General features: G+C 41.9%; 1 protein-coding gene across 2 annotated transcripts in view; it reads right to left on the bottom strand.

Annotated features, from left to right (window-relative positions):
- Positions 1–11130: 11130 nt before the first annotated feature.
- CYP19A1 (cytochrome P450 family 19 subfamily A member 1) overlaps positions 11131–22058 on the bottom strand; it is a 49294-nt gene continuing 38366 nt past the window's right edge. For both annotated transcript variants that reach the window (XM_007455520.1, XM_007455519.1), the window contains 5 exons: positions 19559–19673; positions 17321–17435; positions 16422–16584; positions 13037–13278; positions 11131–11813 (listed from right to left, as the gene is read on the bottom strand). In XM_007455520.1, coding sequence (XP_007455582.1) covers positions 11565–11813; positions 13037–13278; positions 16422–16584; positions 17321–17435; positions 19559–19673 — 884 coding nt within the window. In that variant the 3' untranslated portion in view covers positions 11131–11564. The remainder of the gene's footprint in view (positions 11814–13036; positions 13279–16421; positions 16585–17320; positions 17436–19558; positions 19674–22058) is intronic.

The raw sequence follows: 22058 nt of genomic DNA, 5'->3' as shown, positions 1-22058 counted from the left end.
AGACAAAAGGGATGCCTGCTGACAAGCCCTCAGCCACTGCAGTGACCCTCATCAGTGCACCCTGAGGAGACTCAGGATTGGAAAGAACAGGATACTGGTCCTAGATAGCTAAGGAGCATATCAAAGAAATAGTTTCAATGAGCCCAGACTCTTGCATCTTCCCATGCATAGAAAAGTCCTGAGTTTATTAACTTAAGGTATCTGTTTTTTTTTAAATAAATACTAATCTTTTGAAGTTCCGACTACCTGGTCTTTATTTCAAGAACTCCTATATATCCTGGCTCATCCCTTACTTCTTTGGAGCAGTCCCTTACAGCTATCTGAGAGGCTGTGTCCTGGGCCTAAGTCCCCAGTTTTGTCTGCCAAATAAAACACAAGTCTCAACTTTTAGGTTGCGCGTTTTTTTTTCAGTTGACACTCGTTTTCTTTCATCTGTCTTTCTGTCTGATGTTACATTTGTGTGATTTTCATTATCCTGTCTTTCAGATCACTTGTTCATTCTTCTGTGTCATTTAGTCTGCTATTCATTGCTCCTAGATTGATTTTTAATCTTGGCAATTGAATTGCCTAATTTTGATTGGTCCATCTTTATAGTTTTTAGTTCCTTGTTACAGTGATCTGCTTTTCTATTGATAATCTTTCTTAATTACTTTAGCAATTTAATTACCTCTTTTTTGAACTCAGGGTTTAGTAGAATGGTGAGATCTGATTATTTGTTCTTCCAGGTGATTTCTTTTTTTCTTTTAATTGGGAGTAGGTCCTCTGTCTTTTCATTTTACTTAACTTTCTCTGTCTCTGTGAATTTAGGAGAAACAGTTATCATGGTCTTGAAGTGGTGTTTTTATGTGGGAGGATACCTGTTTAGACTGCGTGTATCTGATATTTTTGGTGTGAGGGCTGTTTTTGGTGCAGATGACAGCCATGTCTTTCCTCAGAGTGTGCTGCCTGTTAGCCCCTTGATAGGGTATGTGGTTGATATTGTAGTATCAAGAGGCTATATGGGATGTAAGGTGGGTATTCCTCTTCGCTCCATGGTTGTCACCACCATGTCAGGGGCAGGGTCTGCTCAATAGTTGTTGGAGTAGAAGCCCTGAGGTTTGGGTTTGATCAGGCTCCATTGCCCTTGAGTGCTCCATTTGCCCTGCCCCAAAGGAGATGATTGCTGAAGCAAGTGAGGCCCACGTGGTCACAGAGGACTTATGTGCCACCTGTGTAGGCTTCTGTGGTTCCACTCAGAAGCTGCCCAAGGTCACGCCTCTTTCTGTTATGTTCATCCCAGATCTAGTACAAGGCTGTGGTGTGGAGTAAGCTGGGGCGGGGGGTCAGGGCGTTGCGGCTGCAGGAATTGAGATGGCTGCGCTGCCACTTGAGATCTGGGTTGCCTCTGTGGAAGACTTCTCCCATGACCTGTCTGCTCCAGATCTAACACTAAGCCATGTTGTGGAGTAGACAGGCGCTCTGCCTGGAAAATAACCACTGCAGACTCCTTCCCAGGGCCTGTCTGCTGGAGATTTAGCCCTTAGCTGCTGCACATTATTGTAGTGCTACTTCATGTGCACTGATGCTGTCCACTGCATACCCACGCACTGCCCCATACATGTGCTGACAGTGGGCTTTGCAGCTCCACCCGGATCACACCCCAGGCCCTCCAGGCTGTCTCTGCATAGCTGAACCTAATCTTTGCTCAACTCTCACATCAGGTTGTGGTGTGGAGTGAGTAGGGGCCAGGGTTTTTACCTCTTCAGATTGGGAAGTACAGTGAGGCTGCAACCGCCAGTGCAAGGCTCTCTCTACCCTGATTGTTAGCAAGCCAGCATGTGCACACTCCTCATGAGTAGTGTCTAGGCTTCTCCAGCCTTTCTGTCTGTCTCAGTGGATTTCCCAGCAGGCAAGGGGGCTTGTCTCCTCGGTGCGGGATCCCAGAACTCAGATGCCCAGATTGTGGCTCAACCTGCTCACTCCCCTGGGTGCCAGTCCACCTGTGTGGACCTTCTGTTCCTTACAGATCCCTCCCAAGAAAACAAGTCCCAATCCAAAGCCTTTTTATTCCATCCTACTCGGTCACATGGAGATCTTTCTTACAGCTTTGGTTGATAGGAGTGCTTCTGCCAGGTTCCAGTTAGTCTTCCATGAGAACTGTTCTACATGTAGATGTGTTTTTGATATGTTTGTGGGGGGAGGTGAGCTCTACATCCTCCTACTCTGCCATCTTGATAATGCCCAATGGTAATTTTTTGGTGAAGAGGAGAGCTTTTTGCTGATTGACGGTTTAGGGAATTGAACACTATAACAAAAGGCAAAAGGAGCAGAGTTTCTATAGGCTCTGGAAGAGAATACTAAGTACAGACCTCATTTGTGACAATAAAATGAGCACTGGACTTGGGGTCAGAAAATCTGGATTCGAGTCCTTCTCATTGGGTCCCCTGGTTTCCACTCTTTTTCTTCATTCTTTTTTAAATGTTTTAAACTTTTAATATAATTTTTAGAGGTTAATTTCTATTTGCAGTTATTACAAAATATTGGCTATATTCTCCGTGTTGTACAGTACATCCTTGAGCCTATCTTATACCCAATAGTTTGCCCCTCCCACTGCCCCCACCCCTCCCCACTGGTAACCACTAGTTTGTTCTCTATATCTGTATGTTTCCTTTGTTGTATTTACTAGTCTGTTATATTTTTTAGATCTCACATATAAGTGATATACAGTATTTGTCTTTCTCTGTCTGACTTATTTCACTTAGCATAATGCCCTCCAAGTCCATCCATGTTGCTGCAAGTGGCAAAATTTCATCCTTTATTTATGGCTGAGTAGCATTCTGTTGTATATACATGTACCACATCTTCTTTATCCATTCATCTGTTGATGGACACTTAGGCTGCTTCTGTATCTTGGCAATTGTAAATAATGCTTCTATGAACATTGGAGGGGGGGCGGTGCATGTATCTTTTTGACTTAGTGTTTTGGAGGATTTTTGGATATATACCCAGGAGTGAAATTGCTGGGTCCCTGGCTTCCACTCTCATCCCCCCAGAAACCATTCTCCACACAGCAGCCAGAGTGATTATTTCAAAAAGTAAATTAGATCAACTTATCTTCCTGCCTAAACCCTCTGTTGACTTCCTATTGTACCTAAATTGCACATACTTCATTAGTATTTGATAACTGGTTTTCTTGGAAGGGGGTTTTGGGAAGAAAGATAAGAGCCTTGATTTGTAGCATTTGCCAGTTTCCATGTTGTAAATACTCCCATTATGGCCAATATAAACATACCAACTTGGTGGTTAATAGCTCACAAAATTCCTGAAACCAGAACAATTCACTTTTATGAGCTGAAATGAGCTGGACTCAACATACCCCCTGCTTAAAACCCAGCTTCTTACTGTGGCCCTTGTGGCCCAGCATGGTCTGCTGTCTTAGCTCAATGTGCCACAGACAAATACTACAGCCTGGGTAGCTTAAAAATCAGAAATTGATTTTCTTATGGTTATGGAGGCTCAAAGTCCCAGATCAGTGTCTGGTCAATTCAGTTCTTGGTGAGGAACCCCTTCGTGGCTTGCAGATGGCTGGCTTCTCACTGTGTCCTCACGTGGTGGAACGAGCTCTCTGGTATCTCTTCTTATAATGACACTTATGACCTCACTTAACCTTAATTACTTTGGTAAATATCCAGTTGTCACATATAGTCACGTTGGTGTTTAGGGCTTCAACACATGAGTTTTGGAGGGACACAATCCCATCCATAACATCTTCATTCCTCATCATTTTCACCTGTTTCATGCTCCTCTCTGATCATGAGAATGCAGTCACACCACCTGTGAGCCCTCAACTACTCCAAGCTTGATCCCACCCAAGGCCTTCTCCCTTGCTGTTCCCTCTATCTAGAACTTTCTTCTCCTGATCTTGACTGGTTACTCTGTCAATCTGATCTTAACTTAAATATCTCAGTTGATTTACCCGACCATCTAACACTAAAATAGAGCCCCCAAACCCATTATATCTCATCACCTGGTTTATTTCCTTCTCGGCTCTTACCACTATCTGAAATGGTCTTACTCATTATCTGTTAACTTATTTTCTGTTCAACATATAGGTAAAAGGAAATAGGCACTTAGAACAGGAACTGGCTACCTAGCGTGTGCTCAGTATAAGTTTACCAAAGAAAGAAATGAGTAATAGGGGAAGAGAAAATTACTTTTGTTGCAAGACGGTAGTTACTTAAGCATTAGGAAAAACTTAATTCAGTTCTGGACATCTATAAAATTGGTTTCAGCGGTTTTGTTTTTAGTTGACATAGTTTAATTTTGATGTGGAAATGAGTGTAGATAGACCTCTTATGACAAGATTAGGACCGTCTTTTCTTCAAAATGAACTGTCTGAAAGACCACTGAGCCTGGAAGAGAGAGGTGGAGGAACAAGAAGGAAAGATGCACTGGGCCATCCATTTTCCTAAGGGCCGTGGGAAGAAAGGACCAAAGGAAGAGCAAAGAAAGAACATGGACACTCTCTGAGCCCCTTCGCTGCCCCTTCCATGTGTGGTTCTTTCCAGTACTCCAGTCTCTGTCTAATCAAAGGATCCTGGGAGGCATATGTTATACTCACTTTTACAAATGGGTCAAACTAGACTCTGGGAAGCTAAGCCACTTGCCCCACAACACACAGCTGATAAATAGCAGAGCTAGGATTTTAGTCTAGGTTCAACTAGGTTCAGCCTTTGACTGACTGTGCACGTCCAGTGGAGGGAGCAGGCTCTTTTTCATGGAAAACTCCCTGAGCAAAGAAACCACAGAAGTGATGATGGAAGATGCCTGAGAGAAGATTTTTGTTGTGGGATCCTTTTTATATCTTGGGAGGCATGAAGGGGCATATCTGCATTGTCTGACTCCTTGTAAGAGTTTGCTGTGAGCATCAGAAGGGTGGAGAAAGCACATGGAATTGATCCCTGTACCAGGAAGAAAGTCCAGGATTCCCAGGAGAGTTTTGTAGCACTTTCTATGAGAAGGACAAGATGCCCTTTGGTAGCTTCTGTGAGCGTCACAAGTGCTGTGGCACTTTGGAATCATACAGTGTGGTATTCACAGCCTTGGGGCAAGTGGCTGCTTGGCTTGGGGCTTCAGTGGACTGTTTGTGCAACAGAACGAGTACAGGGGAGGACGGGGTGCATTTCCTTCCAAGGCCTTCCCCTCAGGGTCCGAGGGGAGTTACAGCCATGCGGGGAACTGAAGACCTGACCAAACAGGAATGAAGACTCTATAAGCACAGGTGCAGAGTAGGGTGAGTGAGGTCTTGGGTGTGAAGTAGGAATATAAAAACCTTACCTGATCAGTGCTTCTGGAATTTTAACTTGCAGCCAAAGTGCTTGGGGATCATGTTGCAATGCAGATTCAGTCTCGGCAGGTCTGGGTTGGGCCTGAGAGTCTTCATCCTAACAGGCTCCCAGGTGCTACTACTGCTTCTCTATGAACCTCACTACTATACTTTTTGCTCACCTTGGACCACCTAGGTCTGCATCAGCATGACCCGGGAGCCTGTTAGAGATGCAGAATCTCAGGCCCCACCGACATCTACTGAGTCAGGATCCCACACGTACTTAGTAACAAAATCACCAGGTGACTGGTGACTCAGATGTTCAAGTTTAGGAAACATTTCTCTAGAAACTGAGAAGTGCCAGTCATGTGCTGGGGAGTGGGGTGTAGTGGGTTGAAAAATGACACCCAAAATACGTTCACATCCAAATCTCTGGAACCTGTGAATCTGACCTTATTTGGAAAAAGAGTTTTTTTCATATGTAATTAAGGATCTTGAGATGAGATCATCTTCGATTACCTTGGTTAACCCATATTTACAGTTAGATCTGTTGAGGTTCATATTGCTGAGAAGACACCCAAATAATCTTCAGACTATGCACAGCTATGAAGGGAAGTTTGGCCAGGTGATATCAAACAGCTGCTGGATTTGGAGCTGGAATCCCTGGGGGGCAATCCTAGATGTGACACTTATGGTGTGACATTGGACAAACCATGCAACCTCCATGTGGTTCAGTTTCCTCAACAGAAAAATGGCGACTTCTCTGCCTTCCTTACTTAGTGTTCAGATGAATGGGTACATAGGGGTACAAATGAAATGATGGATGTGAAAGGGATTAATGTTAGAGACCGTAAATGTCATGGTCCATGGTAAGCCCTTGGAGATGGAAAGCTATTTGTTGTGGCACATTAACCATTTATAACAATTCTTTCCCCTTCACACTTGCCTCAAAGACAACACACAAAGAAATATCACCCACACCTGCATCATCATGGGCAGGGATTTCTCCAAAGTGACAGTTGATTTCTATTTGCCTGTTTTTGGTTGTTTCTAGAGCACTATGAGTAGTAAAAGCAGCAAGCTGTGTTTGGGGAAGGTGGTAAGCTTGCCTGAGCGAAAGTGTTGTGTCTAGGGAAAGTGTTAATTTCCACTGGGAAAGGAGGTACTAGTGAGCCTGATCCAGCTCATGGATGACTTTGGTTTGGGTGGCACTGTATTTTAGAACATTGAACTTCAAGGCCTTTGGGTGAGACATGCTCCTTTTCTCCCACAGGCTCTGTTTACAGTTGGCCTGACCATAGGTGCCTCACTCCTCTAGATGCCCCTGTATAGGTAGGACCAGCTTCATGTGTGGGTGAAGTAGGTGCTCTTATTTTAGGGGTATCTGGAAGGCAGCACCTCCTCTCCTCCCTCCTCTCCTTCCACACGCCCTGCTTCCTGGTGCTTATAATTCTTTCAGGCAATGCCTTGGAAAAACAAAAACCTATGTTGGAAGGGAGGAAAACATTTTGAATATTAGCTGTGCTTTATAACATGAGTAGATAAGTTTAGCAGATCGAGAAAAAATTGGTGGGGGGCAGGTTTTGATAAGAGAACTTGAGACACTGAACCTGTGTGTTGGGGTTTGTGTGGGTAGGTTTGAGAAACTCTATGAAGCAGGTAGCAAAGGAATATAAATGGATGGAAGGGCAGAATTTATCTGTAAAATGGGGGTGTACCTGCCTCACAGTGTTCTTGGGAGAATTAAATGAAATGATTATGTAAAGGACTTAAGATAATAAGAAAGTAAGTACAGTTACTATTGTTTTTCTTAGTCTGAAAGAATGAACACATGTCACAATAAACTGGAATGGGAAAGAGGCAGAAGAGTGACGTGTTCTCACCTCCTCATCCATCCAAGCTGCACTAGGCTAGAAGAGCAAGCCTCCGTGCCTGTGTCTGGCTGGGTCTCCTCCATGCCAAACACCTGGCCATTTGGAAATAACCAGATGAGGGACTGACTATTTCATTCATAGCCGACATCCTTGCCAAAAGAAGAGATTGCCTAACAGCTGTCTCCATCACAATGGGCTTCTTAGCACTTGTCAGTTTGGCCTAAATGGAGAGAATTTTATGGCCATCATGAGGCCTAGTTTGCCCCTGTGTGTTTATAGTAAATTACTACTTTTTTCTCCACTGTCTGTTTTTTTTTCATGCAGTACCACATCTGAAATGAAATTGTGCAAAACTAGAAGTGTTCCTAGTGGTTAGGTAATAGCTTAATGGAATCTGATAATTTCCAGTTGAGGCAGCTGATGGAATCCACACGTTAATACTACCACCTTACACTAAGTGAAGTTTTACAGCACTTTCCCATGCACTACCTCTCTTGAGAAAGAGCCTCCAAACATGCATGGAAGTGGGTAAGGCAGGTAGAATCATCCAGATTTTCTGGATGAAGAAACTAAAGTACTTCCTGACTTAGATTCCTTGGGTAATGAGGCAGGGAATGAGCAAGGCTTGAAAGGGGTTTACCCAGCACCACCTGGGGGAGAGCCAGGAACCTGGGACTATGCTGCTCAGCCTTCCAGCAGTGAGTCCTGCTGCAAAGAGGTGGCATGATGGAGGGGCCAAGACTTTGGGATGAGAAATGGACTAGAATCCAGCTCCTTTACTGGCTGGGTCCTTGAGGGTAAGTCTCCCCATATCCCTGGGCCTCTGTCTTGTCATCAACAATGTGGGGCTTCCTGGGGCAGTCATACGAATGTGAGAGTTGTCATGAAGCTTAAAATGGGATCGTAATGTTGAAGCATCTGGCACATCTTCTGCCCCCTCCACTGCACGAAAAGAGGTTTCAGGGTGTCATGATCAGCCTAATTACTGAGCATCATCATTTTCAGGCCCAAGGCTTACTGAGAGCTTGCCTTATACCAGACACTGTGCTGACAGCTTCACATAAATTATCCCTTGTAATCGCCACATCAACCTATGAGGAATTTATTATCCCCATTGGATTGATGAGAAAAGTGAGGTATGAAAGACTAAACAGTTTGACCAAAGCATGCATTTAAGAAAAGGCTGAGCCCAGATTCAAGTCTTCACCACCTCCTTATCTACAGAGTCGTTGAGCTGAAAGGAACTTTAAAAATCACCTGGGCCACAGGCTGAACTTCCATGTCTCATAACTTAAGAACTTTGTTACAAGAAATGTTTTATTAATAAATTAAAATACTAAGGTTTGTGAAACATTTGCTTTGGCTTATAATTAGAGTAGATTCAAGGTTACTTTTTCAGTAATCCTTATACTTATATTCTTATAATAATTTTGACTTGTACTTTGAAATGCTTTCTTGGTGGAAGAGGAAGAGGCAGGTATACCTAATGGGCGGGGCTTGATGACCAGGTTGCCTTATCTAAATGTACTCCTTTTGTCTGTTGACCTGGTGGAAACAGGGTATGGCAGTGACTCCCTAAATGTAAGCCAAAACCTGCTAAAAGCTGCAGTAAGGGAATGAGTGATATCTTGTTTGCGTTGAGCCATGGAGGGTTCAGCTCTTGACTTTGCTTTTTGAGCTAAGTCCAACTGAAAGTACTTCAAATTACATTCAACTCCTTACTTTGACAAAGTTTAATTTAGCAAGTCTTTTTGAAAATACAGGTGAGAGATTCAGTCCCAGAGACCAACTAATACAGGAGATTGAGGAGGGCCCAGCTAACATTCTTTCCAATGGGTCAATGCCACACACTTCTATGGAATATTAGCACCATGAATGGTGAGGGGTGCTGCTTAGAAATAAAAAGTGACAACTTGCAACTGGCATTTCCCATTACGTGGGATCTTCCTGAATGAGATGATTTTCCACTTGTGGGAGGGGGGAGTAAGATGTCAATGAAGGCAGAAGGGGGTTTCTAGAACATCCGAAGACAGGAGACTACAGTTGTTCTCACAATTTGAAAATGATAGAGCCCTCACATGCATTCATTTCACTAATAATTTATACATCCTAGTTCTTTGAGAGCTGGTGAAAACAGAATACACAGCACATTCAGAGTGACAATTAAGTATTTAACAATGAGGCAAAATTATGAAGAGAAAACAGAATTTTCAAATATATGTTCATCAGCCCACTGAAAAGTCAATGATATTCCAAATTCCTTAAGCCTGTACAAACATATGAGGTTTGTCAATACAGGACAGACAGAGTGACAAGTTGAACAATTGCCCAGATAATTTATTTCTGGGAGAGTTTGCTTAGATCATGCAAACTAGTACTTTCCCTCTCCCCTCCCCACCCCCCGACCCCTGTTTTCCCCTAGCATATTTTTGTATCTGCATTTATCTATATACAACTATATCCACCTTCCAATTCACTTTGACTGTATAGACAGACTGTGGCCTTGGCTACATATATGCACATTAAATACAGTAGATGTTCAGGGGAATTAGATGGATGAAGTACACTGGTCCAAAGTCTGTTTTTCTCTACTGTGCAGCTCCAGCCAAGGACAAAGTAAACTGTTTGTTAATAATCACCAAGTGAATTAATGAAGACACACTAAGTCTAAAATCCTTGCTTTTCTTTCAGGGATCTGAATTGTTTGGATACTCATCTAGACCTGACTACAGACATATCCAGATACACAGATATATTTCCCCATATGTTTACATCTTATAGATGATCCAGATAATTCCAATTTCAAATATTTGCTTCTTTACTAATGTCCATCCTTGAATTCTTAGGATACCTGCTTCCCCTTTACTTAGTTTCTGGGTCAGTTAGAATATCTCTGAGCCAGAGTGTCAATTCAGTGTTGATCTTGAAAGTAAATATGGGGAGAAAGAATGGGGGATGGGCGTGGATTCCAAAAGAAAGAAAAGACCTCCCACTCTCAGGAGTTTGCACTCTCATTTTATACTCAGCTGTGGCCCTATTGCAAAACAGCAGGATAAGAAGAATGTTCAGGTTGACTCAATGAAAAACATTTACATGTTTGTAAATGAGTTTAGTTTTTTAGTTTTTAAGTGGCATTCAGCAGATACACTCTTTTAGCGATATCAGTATAACACAAGGAAAGTAGTATTTGGAAATTTCACTCATCTACTTGATTCGCCCTGGACAGAAAATTCCAAGGTGTGCGTTTTCCCAAGGCTATAAATTGATCCAATAAACTAGATAAATGTTAGATCTCTAAGGTAACTGTTAAATCTGAGGTAGGATAAAATGTGATTGCAGGGGTTCTACCCTAGCCATGTTCTCTACTGATCTGTTGCTTTTGGCTTTTGGGGTCATGGAAAGAAAGAGAGGGGGAAAAATGTTGAGGGAGAAGGATTATGGTATATGAGGAGCATTCCTTAGAAGTTTGAACTCACTGGGTTGTAGAATTAGATATAGATTCAGAGACTTCCCTCCGCCAAATCACTGAAGCTGTGGTAAGAATTAATAGATGCCATTACCTGAAGTTATTTCTTACTTACTGTACTCCTGGAGCTAAGCAACAATGCAAACATGAAAAAAGGAATTTTATTTTAATTTGAAATGCATTGTGTGAATTTTTTTTCCTACAGCAGATAAATGGTACTAATTATATATTTTACTCAGGCTATTAATAAGTTACTTTGTATTACCTGAATCTAAACCTATTGTATCAGAGGTAAGTGGCTGAGGAATAAATTGAGAGACTGGGAAAGGGTAGTCTTCAATTTAACTTTTGCCACAGACAAATCACATGTGGATAAACAAGAGTTAATTGAATATAATTCATAGGAAAAGTCAAATGCTGAATTTGTAAGCATTTCTCCAAAGGTGTGAATATTGCAGTACCCAACCCACCGAAAACAAAATCAAAAGCCCTTTATTCACACTAGTGGGTGTGTTTAGCCCTAGGTACCCAGTACTGGCCTGGCCTTTGTAATTGACTTGAGTGCTTCTGCCCCAGTCATTACAAAGCTCCCATCTCAGGGCAGGACAGTGAGGAGTCGGGCGTGAGTCTTGCTGATGGCTTGTCTTTCCCAAAGCATGTTTTGTGGAACTGGGCCTTTAGGGCTGCAGTTTCCTGCACAAATCTTGGCCTCCGTATTTTCTCCTGCAGTCTGGTTTCTGGTTTGGATGCGCTCAGATGACCGGCATCTCCTGGCTCGCTGACACCCCACAGGAGGTAAGTATATAAAAGGCCAGAGGCCATGGTTGTTCATGGGAGGAGGACTACCTGGCAAAGGTGGGTGGTTTCCATGTGGAATACTGTTGAGAAGTGCTCCAGGGCAGGGACTGACCAAACTTTTCTAGTGGTCGAGGCACTTGTCTGAATTTCTTGGGATGAAAATCATTCCCAGCAGGTCGCTGGTCTCATCTGGGTGCAAGGATAAGTCATTTTTCTTCTGCATCTTTTCAACACATCGACCTTGCAATGTCTGCACGTGGAAGCTTCTCAGAAGGGTGACCAGGGTGACCTTCATCATCACCATGGCAATGTATTTTCCCGCACAGGCCCGGGGCCCAAAGCCAAATGGCTGAAAGTACCTGTAAGGAACCTAGGAAAATGATCAGACAATTAGCCAGAGAAGTAAAGGCTAGAGTCATGCATATCTGTTTGATTCACCCTGAAAACACTGTGAGTCAGAATGCTCAGTTTCGGTGACTTGGCCATACTGCTCCTTCATGGAGAGGAATGACTGTAACTCAGATAAGCCTCTTTCTCCCTCTGGTTTGATTCACCCTTTGTGATACGGACACAACTTCAAACAATCTCCAGTTTTGCTTTTCATGTAAAATACTCAACTAGCTCTGTGGGAAGACCACGGCTTTACTGCTGTTCTGCCAGTCATTGAGGCAAAGATTGTTTTTGTGCCAGGCCATATAACATGATGAAAAGGACCAATGTAGGCAGAGGTGTGGATTCCCTGTCTATTAGTACCAAGGATCTAAATATATTTAGTTATACAAATATTTAATGGGACACCTCTGCCTGTCTTGTCCCCATTTGGACTCACATAGTGCCTGACACTTAATACACGCTCAGTAAGTTATTTTTGACCAATTGCCAACATGGCGTGGGTTGCTTATATAGAAATGGAATGAATTAGACAACTGGTTTAACTAAGATCATATTTCCATATGCATATGGAAAAAGGGGGCACAGAGGGAACTATCTGGATAATTCAGGTTAAAAAAATCATTGCCTAGAATTGACATAATGGAGGCAGAATCTCCAGCACACCTCAATTACAGGAAAAGAAGAAGCTGAGGCTCTTCTAATTACAAAGTCTTGTATAGAATGAGGCCTAGTGCTTGTGGGGCCATTTGGGAAACCAAAGGCCCACTGCAAAAACCAAATCTTTCCTTCTCACTTGATTTCCATCTGAAGCAGAAGTGGATTTCCTTGACTTAGATGATGCTACGGCTGAATCTACATGGTGACAAGGTGATAAGTTTAAATGGAAAAGTTAAGTTTAAATGTGTTGGTTAAAGAAAATTTGCCTCATTTTAAGCAAATTAAGGGCCTGAATTATTCATCTTTTGACCTATTGTGTGGCCTCCATGAAGACATTTCTGAGAGCTGGAGAGCCAGCCTCCTTGCCTTGAGGACAGACATGGTGGTCGTGTTCCAAGCTAGGGGAAATGTGTTTTCCTGATGAGGTGTGAAGAGAATGAGTAAATAGAATGAAATATACATGGTGCAAACACAGAAACAGAGAGGACTTAAGAGTTGATATTTTCAAGAGTGGCGCACTCAGTTTTAAGGAAGGGCTCTTACATTCCTGGCAAAGTTTTCAAGAGTAAATTCATTGGGCTTGGGGAAAAACTCGAGTCTATGCATTCTTCCAATATTCAGGATAATGTTAGTCCCCTTTTTCACTGGGTAGCCATCGATGACATCATCCTCTAAGGCTTTGCGCATGACCAGGTCCACGACAGGCTGGTACCGCATGCTCTCATAAATAAAGTTTTCTACCACTTTTAGTTTTTGCATATCATCAATCCTTATGTCTCTTTCACCTGTAGAAGAAGATAAAAAAGACAAAGCTCATGTTAGTTTCAATATACGATTGGTATTAAAAATACTGCACTTTCCATAGAACAGTTTGCTCTTGGCTGAAAAAAAATTGTATCTATACTTCTAATATAAACCAGCAACCTGCATAAAATATGGTATGTTTGGTCCACAGAGTGTCTTATGAAAATTCAGATTTGAAGTCAATTATCTTAACACCTGGGCTTTTCATATTAAAGTCTAAATTTCTAGAAAAATAAAAAAGGTAAAATGGGACCCACGTTCCCACATGGCTCTGCAGTATCATGTAGACCTACCCAAACTGCTTCAAACATTTATTTATCTGCCACCTCTGTGGTTCTTGAGTTTTGTCCCCTACTCTAAATTCTAGAAGACATTCATTCCTTCTCTAGTCAAAGTGAGATGGTGAGTTTAATCAGGTTCAAAGAAATTTTCTCTTCTGGTATCCTGTGCAGTCATTTGTCAGAAAATATCACTGGTAGTCTCTCCTCCTCACCTCATCAAGAACAACCTGGTGTGGTAGTGTGGCAAGAACCCCCCTCTCCCCCCCACAACAAAAGGGGTGCCTCAGATCAGCCCTGGGTGAACTGGGGATTGACGGATCCCTCTGATGTCTCAGCTTGGCCTCGCACTCATCAGAGAGGTTCAGATTACTCTCAGAATTGGCAAAATTTCAAAGCCCCCTCAAATGGGGTACCACTTCTGCAGTATCAGTATCAACCCAGGGTCCTGAGGCAGCTCTGTCTCCTGTGCAACTATGTTATTCAGGAGTGGTCTCACTTAGAGAACTCTAACCACCCAGCCCCTCACATACTGCTCTCTGTACACTTAAGAGTTTAATGGGCTGTGTTTATCTGGGGTGGGGAGGTAGAGGGTAGATGATGGAGCAGGTAACCAAAGGTGTACCCTTGGAAGTAATTACCAGGCATCCAGATCTAGAGGGAACATGTACACATGTGCTAGTGGTTGTTTGGGCTTTCCGTCTGTGCAGAGGTCTATTGAAGCATCAGGGGAACATCATGGGACACAAGCACTTTTCACGTCTCAAGGAAATTGTATTAAAGGTTTATGATCTCAAGAGCAATTTCCCCTGTGTTGCCTGTACTCCCATCATTCTGTGACTCTCACTCCACTGAGCTTGTTTCTTGAATTCTCTTTTTCTCACGAGACTGAGAGCCCCAGGACTGCAGGGATGGCACTGGCTTGTTCACCGTGGTGCCGCTGCACCTGGCACAGGACCCATAACCTGAAAAGGGTGCTTGAGAAAACATTCCAGAATTTGAAACCCAGATGTCATTCTGACTCCTTGCTATCTACCTTCCCAGGCAGTGGCCCTCCTATGGCAACGCGTCTACAGAACCCTTTCACATATTTAATCCGTGTATGAAATTTCCCCTTGTCATCTATTTCAAGCAGCACTCAAATGGTTTTAAAGATAAATAAGATAAAAATTTTTTAATAATATGATGCCTTTATACAGCAAACTAGGTTGTTTCACAGGGATTCTGTAAAGTCAAGAAAGAAAAATCTGTATCATTACTGATACCTCTTTGCATATGTCTGAAGTGTGTTCCTAAAGAAATTACTTATGTGAAGCACACTCCAAATAAGGCATTCTGTTTTCTCCAGAAAGCAGTTCTGACTTCTGAACGTGGCAGTGTCTCCAGGGAAGGGTGGGGATATCCGAAGCAGTGGCAGAGTGATGCTGAAGCAGTGGCAGAGCAGGGAGGGGACAGAGTGGGGAAGAGCTGAGCAGGGACCTGGAGGCTGTCCTGCAGAGGAGGAGGAGCGGGTGGGTGAGGGAAACTGATTGCTCCCCTGCCTCTGCTATCATCACCCTTTCCTCCTCCCTCTGCCACCACCTGGAAGAATGGGCTGCTTGAAACCCAGAAACACTGCAGAAAATGATAACCATTTCCCTGGGTGAAAAAAACCTTTTGTCACTGATAAGGTAGCAAATCCTTGTGGATGATCCCATGTTTTTTAAAACACAGACAAATAAAACCGCATATAACTCTATTTCAATTATGGTTTTCTCAGGGTATATGCCCAGTAGTGGGATTGCTGGGTCGTATGGTAATTCTATTTTTAGTTTTTTAAGGAACCTCCATACTGTTCTCCATAGTGGCTGTACCAATTTACATTCCCACCAAAGAGGCACGTACCAAAATGTTCATTGCAGCTCTATTTACAGTAGCCAGGACATGGAAGCAACCTAAGTGTCCATCAACAGATGAATGGATAAAGAAGATGTGGCACATATATGAAATGGAATATTACTCAGCCATAAGAAGAAATGAAATTGAGTTATTTGTAGTGAGGTGGATGGACCTAGAGTCTGTCATACAGAGTGAAAAGTCAGAAAGAGAAAAACAAATACCGTATGCTAACACATATATATGGAATCTAAGGAAAAAAAAAAGTAATGAAGAACCTAGGGGTAAGACGGGAATAACGACACAGACCTACTAGAGAATGGACTTGAGGATATGGGGAGGGGGAAGGGTAAGCTGTGACAAAGAGAGTGGCATGGACATATATACACTGCCAAACGTAAAATAGATTGCTAGTGGGAAGCAGTTGCATAGCACAGGGAGATCAGCTCAGTGGTCTGTGACCACCTAGAGGGGTGGGATAGGGAGGGTGGGAGGGAGAAGCAAGAGGGAAGAGATGGGAACATAATGTATATGTATAACTGATTCACTTGATTATAAAGCGGAAACAAACACACCATTGTAAAGCAATTATACTCCAATAAAGATGTTAAAAAAAAAACCCTGCATATATGGGTTTATGTGCCCATCAAAAAAGACCTTGAAGGATACACATCAAAATATTAACAGTGATTCCCCCTGGGGAATGGGAAGGAGAGTGGAAGCGATCAGGAGATACTACTTTCTGCCTTATACATCTATTGTTTGAATTTTTTCCAATGAGCGTGTATTTTTTTATATCAGAAAAACACAGAAACCTGTCTGGCATAATGAAAATACGACACAGTGAACTGCTCTATTGTTCTCTGGGTGGATTCTAGTAAAGATTTTGACATAAGATTCTTAGGACCTAGAAGCTGATATTCAGAAGGAATTGTTTTCTAATCTCTATTGTTTGCTTGATAAATTCTTACCAACAACAGTCTGGATTTCCTTCATTATTGCCTCTTCAACCTGGGGGTGCTTTGCAATGAGAAACAGCATGAAGAACACAGAGACAGACATGGTGTCCGGCGCTGCAATCAGCATTTCCAGTATGCACTGATTCACATTCTCTCTTGTCAGGTCACCACGTTTCTGAACAATTGAAACGAGGAGAAACATTGGAAAAGTGAAAGGTTCAAAACAGGAGGGAGGGTGGCACTCAAGGATCAACAGACCTCAACAAAATGAAATTATAGAAATTACAAGTCTCTGGAATTGACAATGGACATTTTCATTAATAATCTTCAGCTCAAAGCTGAACAATTTAGACATTTATCTATGTATTTAGTGTCTTTGCACTCCCCAGTTTTCATATTTTATATTGTGCAGACACAGAGAAATTTAAATCTTAAAGTTCAGTCTAATCTGATTGTCTAATAGTGGGCAGTTTGGGTTGGGCATTATAGAAATACTAAACCAAGGGCTTCCCTGGTGGCACAGTGGTTGAGAATCTGCCTGCCAATGCAGGGGACACGGGTTCGAGCCCCGGTCTGGGAAGATCCCACATGCTGTGGAGCAACTGGGCCCATGAGGCACAATTACTGAGCCTGCGCATTTGGAGCCTGTGCTCCGCAACAAGAGGCTGCGATAGTGAGAGGCCCGCGCACCGTGATGAAGAGTGGCCCCCGCTTGCCGCAACTAGAGAAAGCCCTCGCCCAGAAACGAAGACCCAACATAGCCATAAATAAATAAATTTAAAAAAAAAAGAAATACTAAACCAAATATTTAAAAACAGAAACATGCAACAATTAACGAGGAAATTTTAAGACACCTATACACAGTCATACATGTATGTTGTGTGGGAATTATGATTAGTGCAGGTCTGTACCTCGGCAAAAATCAACTCAGTGGCAAAATCCATACAGTCTTCCAGTTTCTCTGCTGTTGAAATCCTCTGTCTTTTTTCTTCTATCAGAATTTCCATGGCATCTTGCAAATCCTTGCTGGAAATAAAAGTAAAAATATAATCTACTTGTACTCAGTTAAGACACCTAAAAAAATGGATTCATTTGCCAATCGTTTAAATAAAACAATCTGTTTAAGTTGCAGCCATTAGTTCTCATGAATAACTGAATTTATACTTAATTCTTTGCAAATATCCATAAATTACATATACATTACACTTCATATTAAGGAACTGGAGTTAGCCAACATGTCTAGGTACTGGTAGCAAAATCAAGGCAGTAACCTATAGTTAAAGGTTAAAAACTGTTACCGAAAGGCTAAATTCAATATAGTTTTTAAAGTATTGGCATGATAGAGAAAGATGCATACTGTCTTTCTCACTTGTATGTGGAATCTTTCTCACTTACATGTGGAATCTTTAAAAAAGTGCAAGATCGTAGATACCTGGAACAGATTGTTGTTTACCAAGGCAAGAAGTTGGGGGTGGGAGCGAAATTGGTGATGGGGATTATCAAAAGGTACAAACTTCTGGTTTTAATAATAAGTCATGGGGATGTAATGTACAGTATGGTGACTGTAGTTCATAATATTGTGTTGCATATTTGAAGGTTGCTAAGAGACATCTTCAAAGTTCTCATCACAAGAAAAAATTTTGTAACTATGTATGGTGACAGATGTTAACTAGACTTTTGTGATGATCATTTTTCGGAATATATTGATACAAATATTGAATCATTATGTTGTACAACCGAAACTAGTATAATTTTAAATGTCATTCATACCTTAACAAAAAAGTATTGGCACATTGCAAGGGTATTGCAGAAGAATTTCTCTAGGTCTTTACTGCTTTAGGTCATAGGAGATATTACCTAGTTCACTAACCATTGGTAAATGTTACCCAGAGAGGAAAGTGGCTAAGCTAATTTTAAAGAAACCAAAGAGAAACTGTCATACAGTCTCATGCAGTAAGTATCTATGGGCCTGCTGACCATACTGAAGCTAAACTAATGACCAGGTTTAACTGCGGACCAATAAGACTCTTGAGACGACCACAAATTCTGACAGCAGTGAAGAGATGAACCATTTATCTTATTGATTCAAGTCACAATAAGCTCCGGTAGAAACAAAGAGAAATGTTTAAAGGACCAGGTGTCCAAATCATCCATCTGATACTCATCATCCGCTTGAAATATATAAAGCAACATCAAGCTAACTTCCTGGAGACTAGTATTACTGAATTTCAAAACATGCAAACAGGATGAAGTTAGGTCTTCCAACAACTTTGGGAACTTTGGGGGAGAATTTAAGATAGTCAGGGACATCTGGGAAAGATATGAACAGAGGGACGGGGAAAACTAACATGTTTACTGCCTACTATGTGTCATGCTTTGTGCTGATTGCCCTCTATAGAGGATCTCATTAACCTATATTGCCACCACGGAGGGTATGTTATATTTTATTTCAAAGAACTTCCCAAGGACATTTGGTTATTAAGTGGTAGAGATAGGATACAAACCAGCTCTGTCTACCTTTAGATCCCCTGTGCTTTCCACTGGCGGTTAGAGGTGGCAAGTACAGTGGCTGGAAACTTACACTCTAAAAGCCCACTGATTATCCAATAGGCCATTGGGCATTTGTCTAGTCTTCTGCTAGACTAGTCTGAGATAAAAGCAAAGCCATTTAATGACAGTTTTAGGATCCCCCAAGATATAAGATGCATAACTAAAAAAACAACACGTCTTAAAAAAGTTCATCATGAAAAAGTTCTCTTGCAACTACTGTCAATTCTGACAAATTGAATTAAGTTAAATTCATTCAGAAGCAACACAACAATAAAATGATTTATTTTTCCAGGCATGCAAAGAGAACTTTGACTAATGATAAGGATAGGTTCAGCCAGCCCTTCTCTTCAACTCAAAATACACAGCAGTGTCCTAGTTCCAGAGATGGAGCTCTCAGCCTCCTAGGGAAAACTGCCCTGGGCCAACGTCTTCCTTTCCTTGTGGTCTGGCCACATGCTGCCAAATTGCTGTAAGAAGTGCTTAACAGCTCCCTTGCAGTTCTGGAGAGGAGAAAGCTTGCCGAAGAGGCCAGCAATAACTAAGACACAACACAGATCAATCCAATCTCAGCAATAAATATTCCAAAATTTGTTACTTACACAGACTTTTCATACTTTCTGCATAGCCAAGAAATCTTAAAGAAGATGTCTGGTTTGAGAAGGAGAGCTTGCCATGCATCAAAATAACCCTGGATTTTAACCACGATGGCCCTTTCTGGAAAAACAGAAAAAGATCAGAACAGATGAGCAAAAATGTGAGCCCAAGGATGGTACACTGCTCAGAGAAGATCCCCTGTAGACTCTCCTACCATCTGGGACTCTAAGCAGGGCAAGGTTCCAACTCCAAAGGGTGTTTCAGCCAGGGGAATGCCACTAAGCAAATCAACACTAATTTATTCTCCTTGGCATCTAAATTGGCCACGTTAACCAGAGATTTGCCAGTTTTCAAGTTTGTGCTAGAGACACAGCCTAGAATCTCACACGCTTCTCCATGGCTGAGCCTCCAACTCCCTCCTGTTTTCCTGACTGTGGGAAATAAGAAGTAATTAATGCTGTTATGGCCTCAATTCTGGCACCTAGAAAGGCAAAAAGCCATGCTGCTCTGCTGTTTATATTTCGGTTCAGAGTGTAGAATTCATCTTGGAATCTTCAGTGCCTTGTCCTGAGTCTTGTGCACAGTCAGATCTTAACGGATGTTCTTGAATTAAATTGAATACTAGAGAAAAGAAAACCCCTTCTGTTTTTCAAATTATACACAAGAGAAGGGAAGAGACATATGCAGGTGCAGAAACTGCAGTTCACAGAAATGAAGAAGCTTGCCCAACAAAGTAGAAGCAGTGTGTCAGGAAGTCCCTAGGCTGGAGCCTGGTTCTATCTAACCTCAGGGCCATGTCCTTTCCTCTTTGGTGCACTGGGTCCCTCAGGCCAATTGAGAGTTTAACAAGGACCCGGTGAGCAGAGGGACATATGCATAAGTCTGTATGGGTTATGAAGGTTCTTAGACCGCAGTCTGCATCCATAAGTTAACGGACAGATGTACAATTCCCTTTACTTGATCCCTCCTAAGAATCAAGGCTAGTGGGGAACCAAAGAGCAAGGACTTCTAAAATAGGTACCTGTCATGTCTTAGGAGAGATGTACGTGGAACAGGCAAACAGGACTTTCAGAGTCCCTGTGTGAAAGGGGATGATGCAAGAGGCTGTGACTTGCAGAGTGAATGGGGCTCCCATCCTAATGTCAATCAGATGGGGTTCCTAGGACTCTGGTAAGGAATCATTAAAGAGGCAGGGAGATGAGGTGAGGAGAGTGGAGCAGAGAAAGGGAGGGCTTATCGCTTGTCTGCTTGTCCAAATGTGGTCAATCAGGGAGCAGGTGTGATAGCTCAGCTGGTCTGGGCAAGTGTGAAAATCGTGCTTTGTTCTTATACCTGTGATGTTCTTCCTTCAGATCTGCACGTGGCTCACCGTCACACTTCATTTGGGGCTATTTTCAGACATCCTGTCCACAGAGGCCTTCCTGACCACCCTTTCTCTCCACAAGAGCTTCAGCCTCCCACTGACCTCCCCCTTCACTTTCTAGCCCTTTGCCCTGGTTTGTTTTTTTTTTTAAGGCACTTATTATAGCCTAATTTATTATTAGATAGATAGTTTTTTACTGTCCATATACCCACTAGGATGTAAACTCTTTGAAGGCAAGGACTTTGTCTTGTCCACTGGTCTATCTCCAGAACCTAAGCCTGACATGAAATAGGCAATCAATAAATATTAGTTGAATGAATGTATGAATCAATGAACACTGCTAGAAATCAAGTTAGGAGAAATTACATTAAGCTGACAGCAGCAGAATTTAGTGGATCCACATGATTAATGTTTGTTCTTTTGTTGGCAGTAGAGTTGTATGTGTTTAATATTTGTTTCTGTAATATAGTGAGGAAAGCAGTTTCTTGAGTGAGACATCTTGCCAGGATTGTTATAAATGCTAAGTGACAAAGTTTATGTGAAGCAACTTTTTATACTGCTTGGCACATAGTAGACACTAAATTTATGTTAGTTATCATCATCATTTCCAGCAGCCTCAGTACCCTTATCACCGTATAGATAGAGTCAATGTTTTCATACCTAGTGGCTTTGAGGGAGAGGTATGTATGTGCACTTATATGTATGTGTAGATAGATAGATAGATAGAATGTGTATATGTGTTTGTGTGTGTGTGTTTGTGTGTATATATATATATATATATATACACACACACACATACACATACATACATATATATATGTATATATCATGCCCAAAAGAATGGTTGGTAATGGTTAAATACCTAGGTTTGGTGGTAGGATATATTTATGACCAAATCAAATGATCACATCTGTTAAGTTTCAGCTGTGGGTAGAATCCTATTTCCTAGAGCAATGAGGCGAGATAGATACAAATGAAATAGAAGATGGCCCCTGCTGTAGATATTTATGATCATATAAGTGAACAAGGCAGACATACCAGGAACAATTTTTAGGAATACTTAGAAAGGTTTAAAGAAGAGCAGTGTACAAAAGAGCATATCTTTACTTGAGTCTGTTATCCTTCTCATGCCCTGTTTAATA

The sequence above is a fragment of the Lipotes vexillifer genome, unplaced genomic scaffold (genome assembly GCF_000442215.2).
Source record: "Lipotes vexillifer unplaced genomic scaffold, Lipotes_vexillifer_v1.1 scaffold24, whole genome shotgun sequence".
Lineage (NCBI taxonomy): Eukaryota > Metazoa > Chordata > Mammalia > Artiodactyla > Lipotidae > Lipotes > Lipotes vexillifer.
Note: the sequence above shows the minus strand (reverse complement) of the source record. Positions and strands in the feature narration are given on the sequence as shown.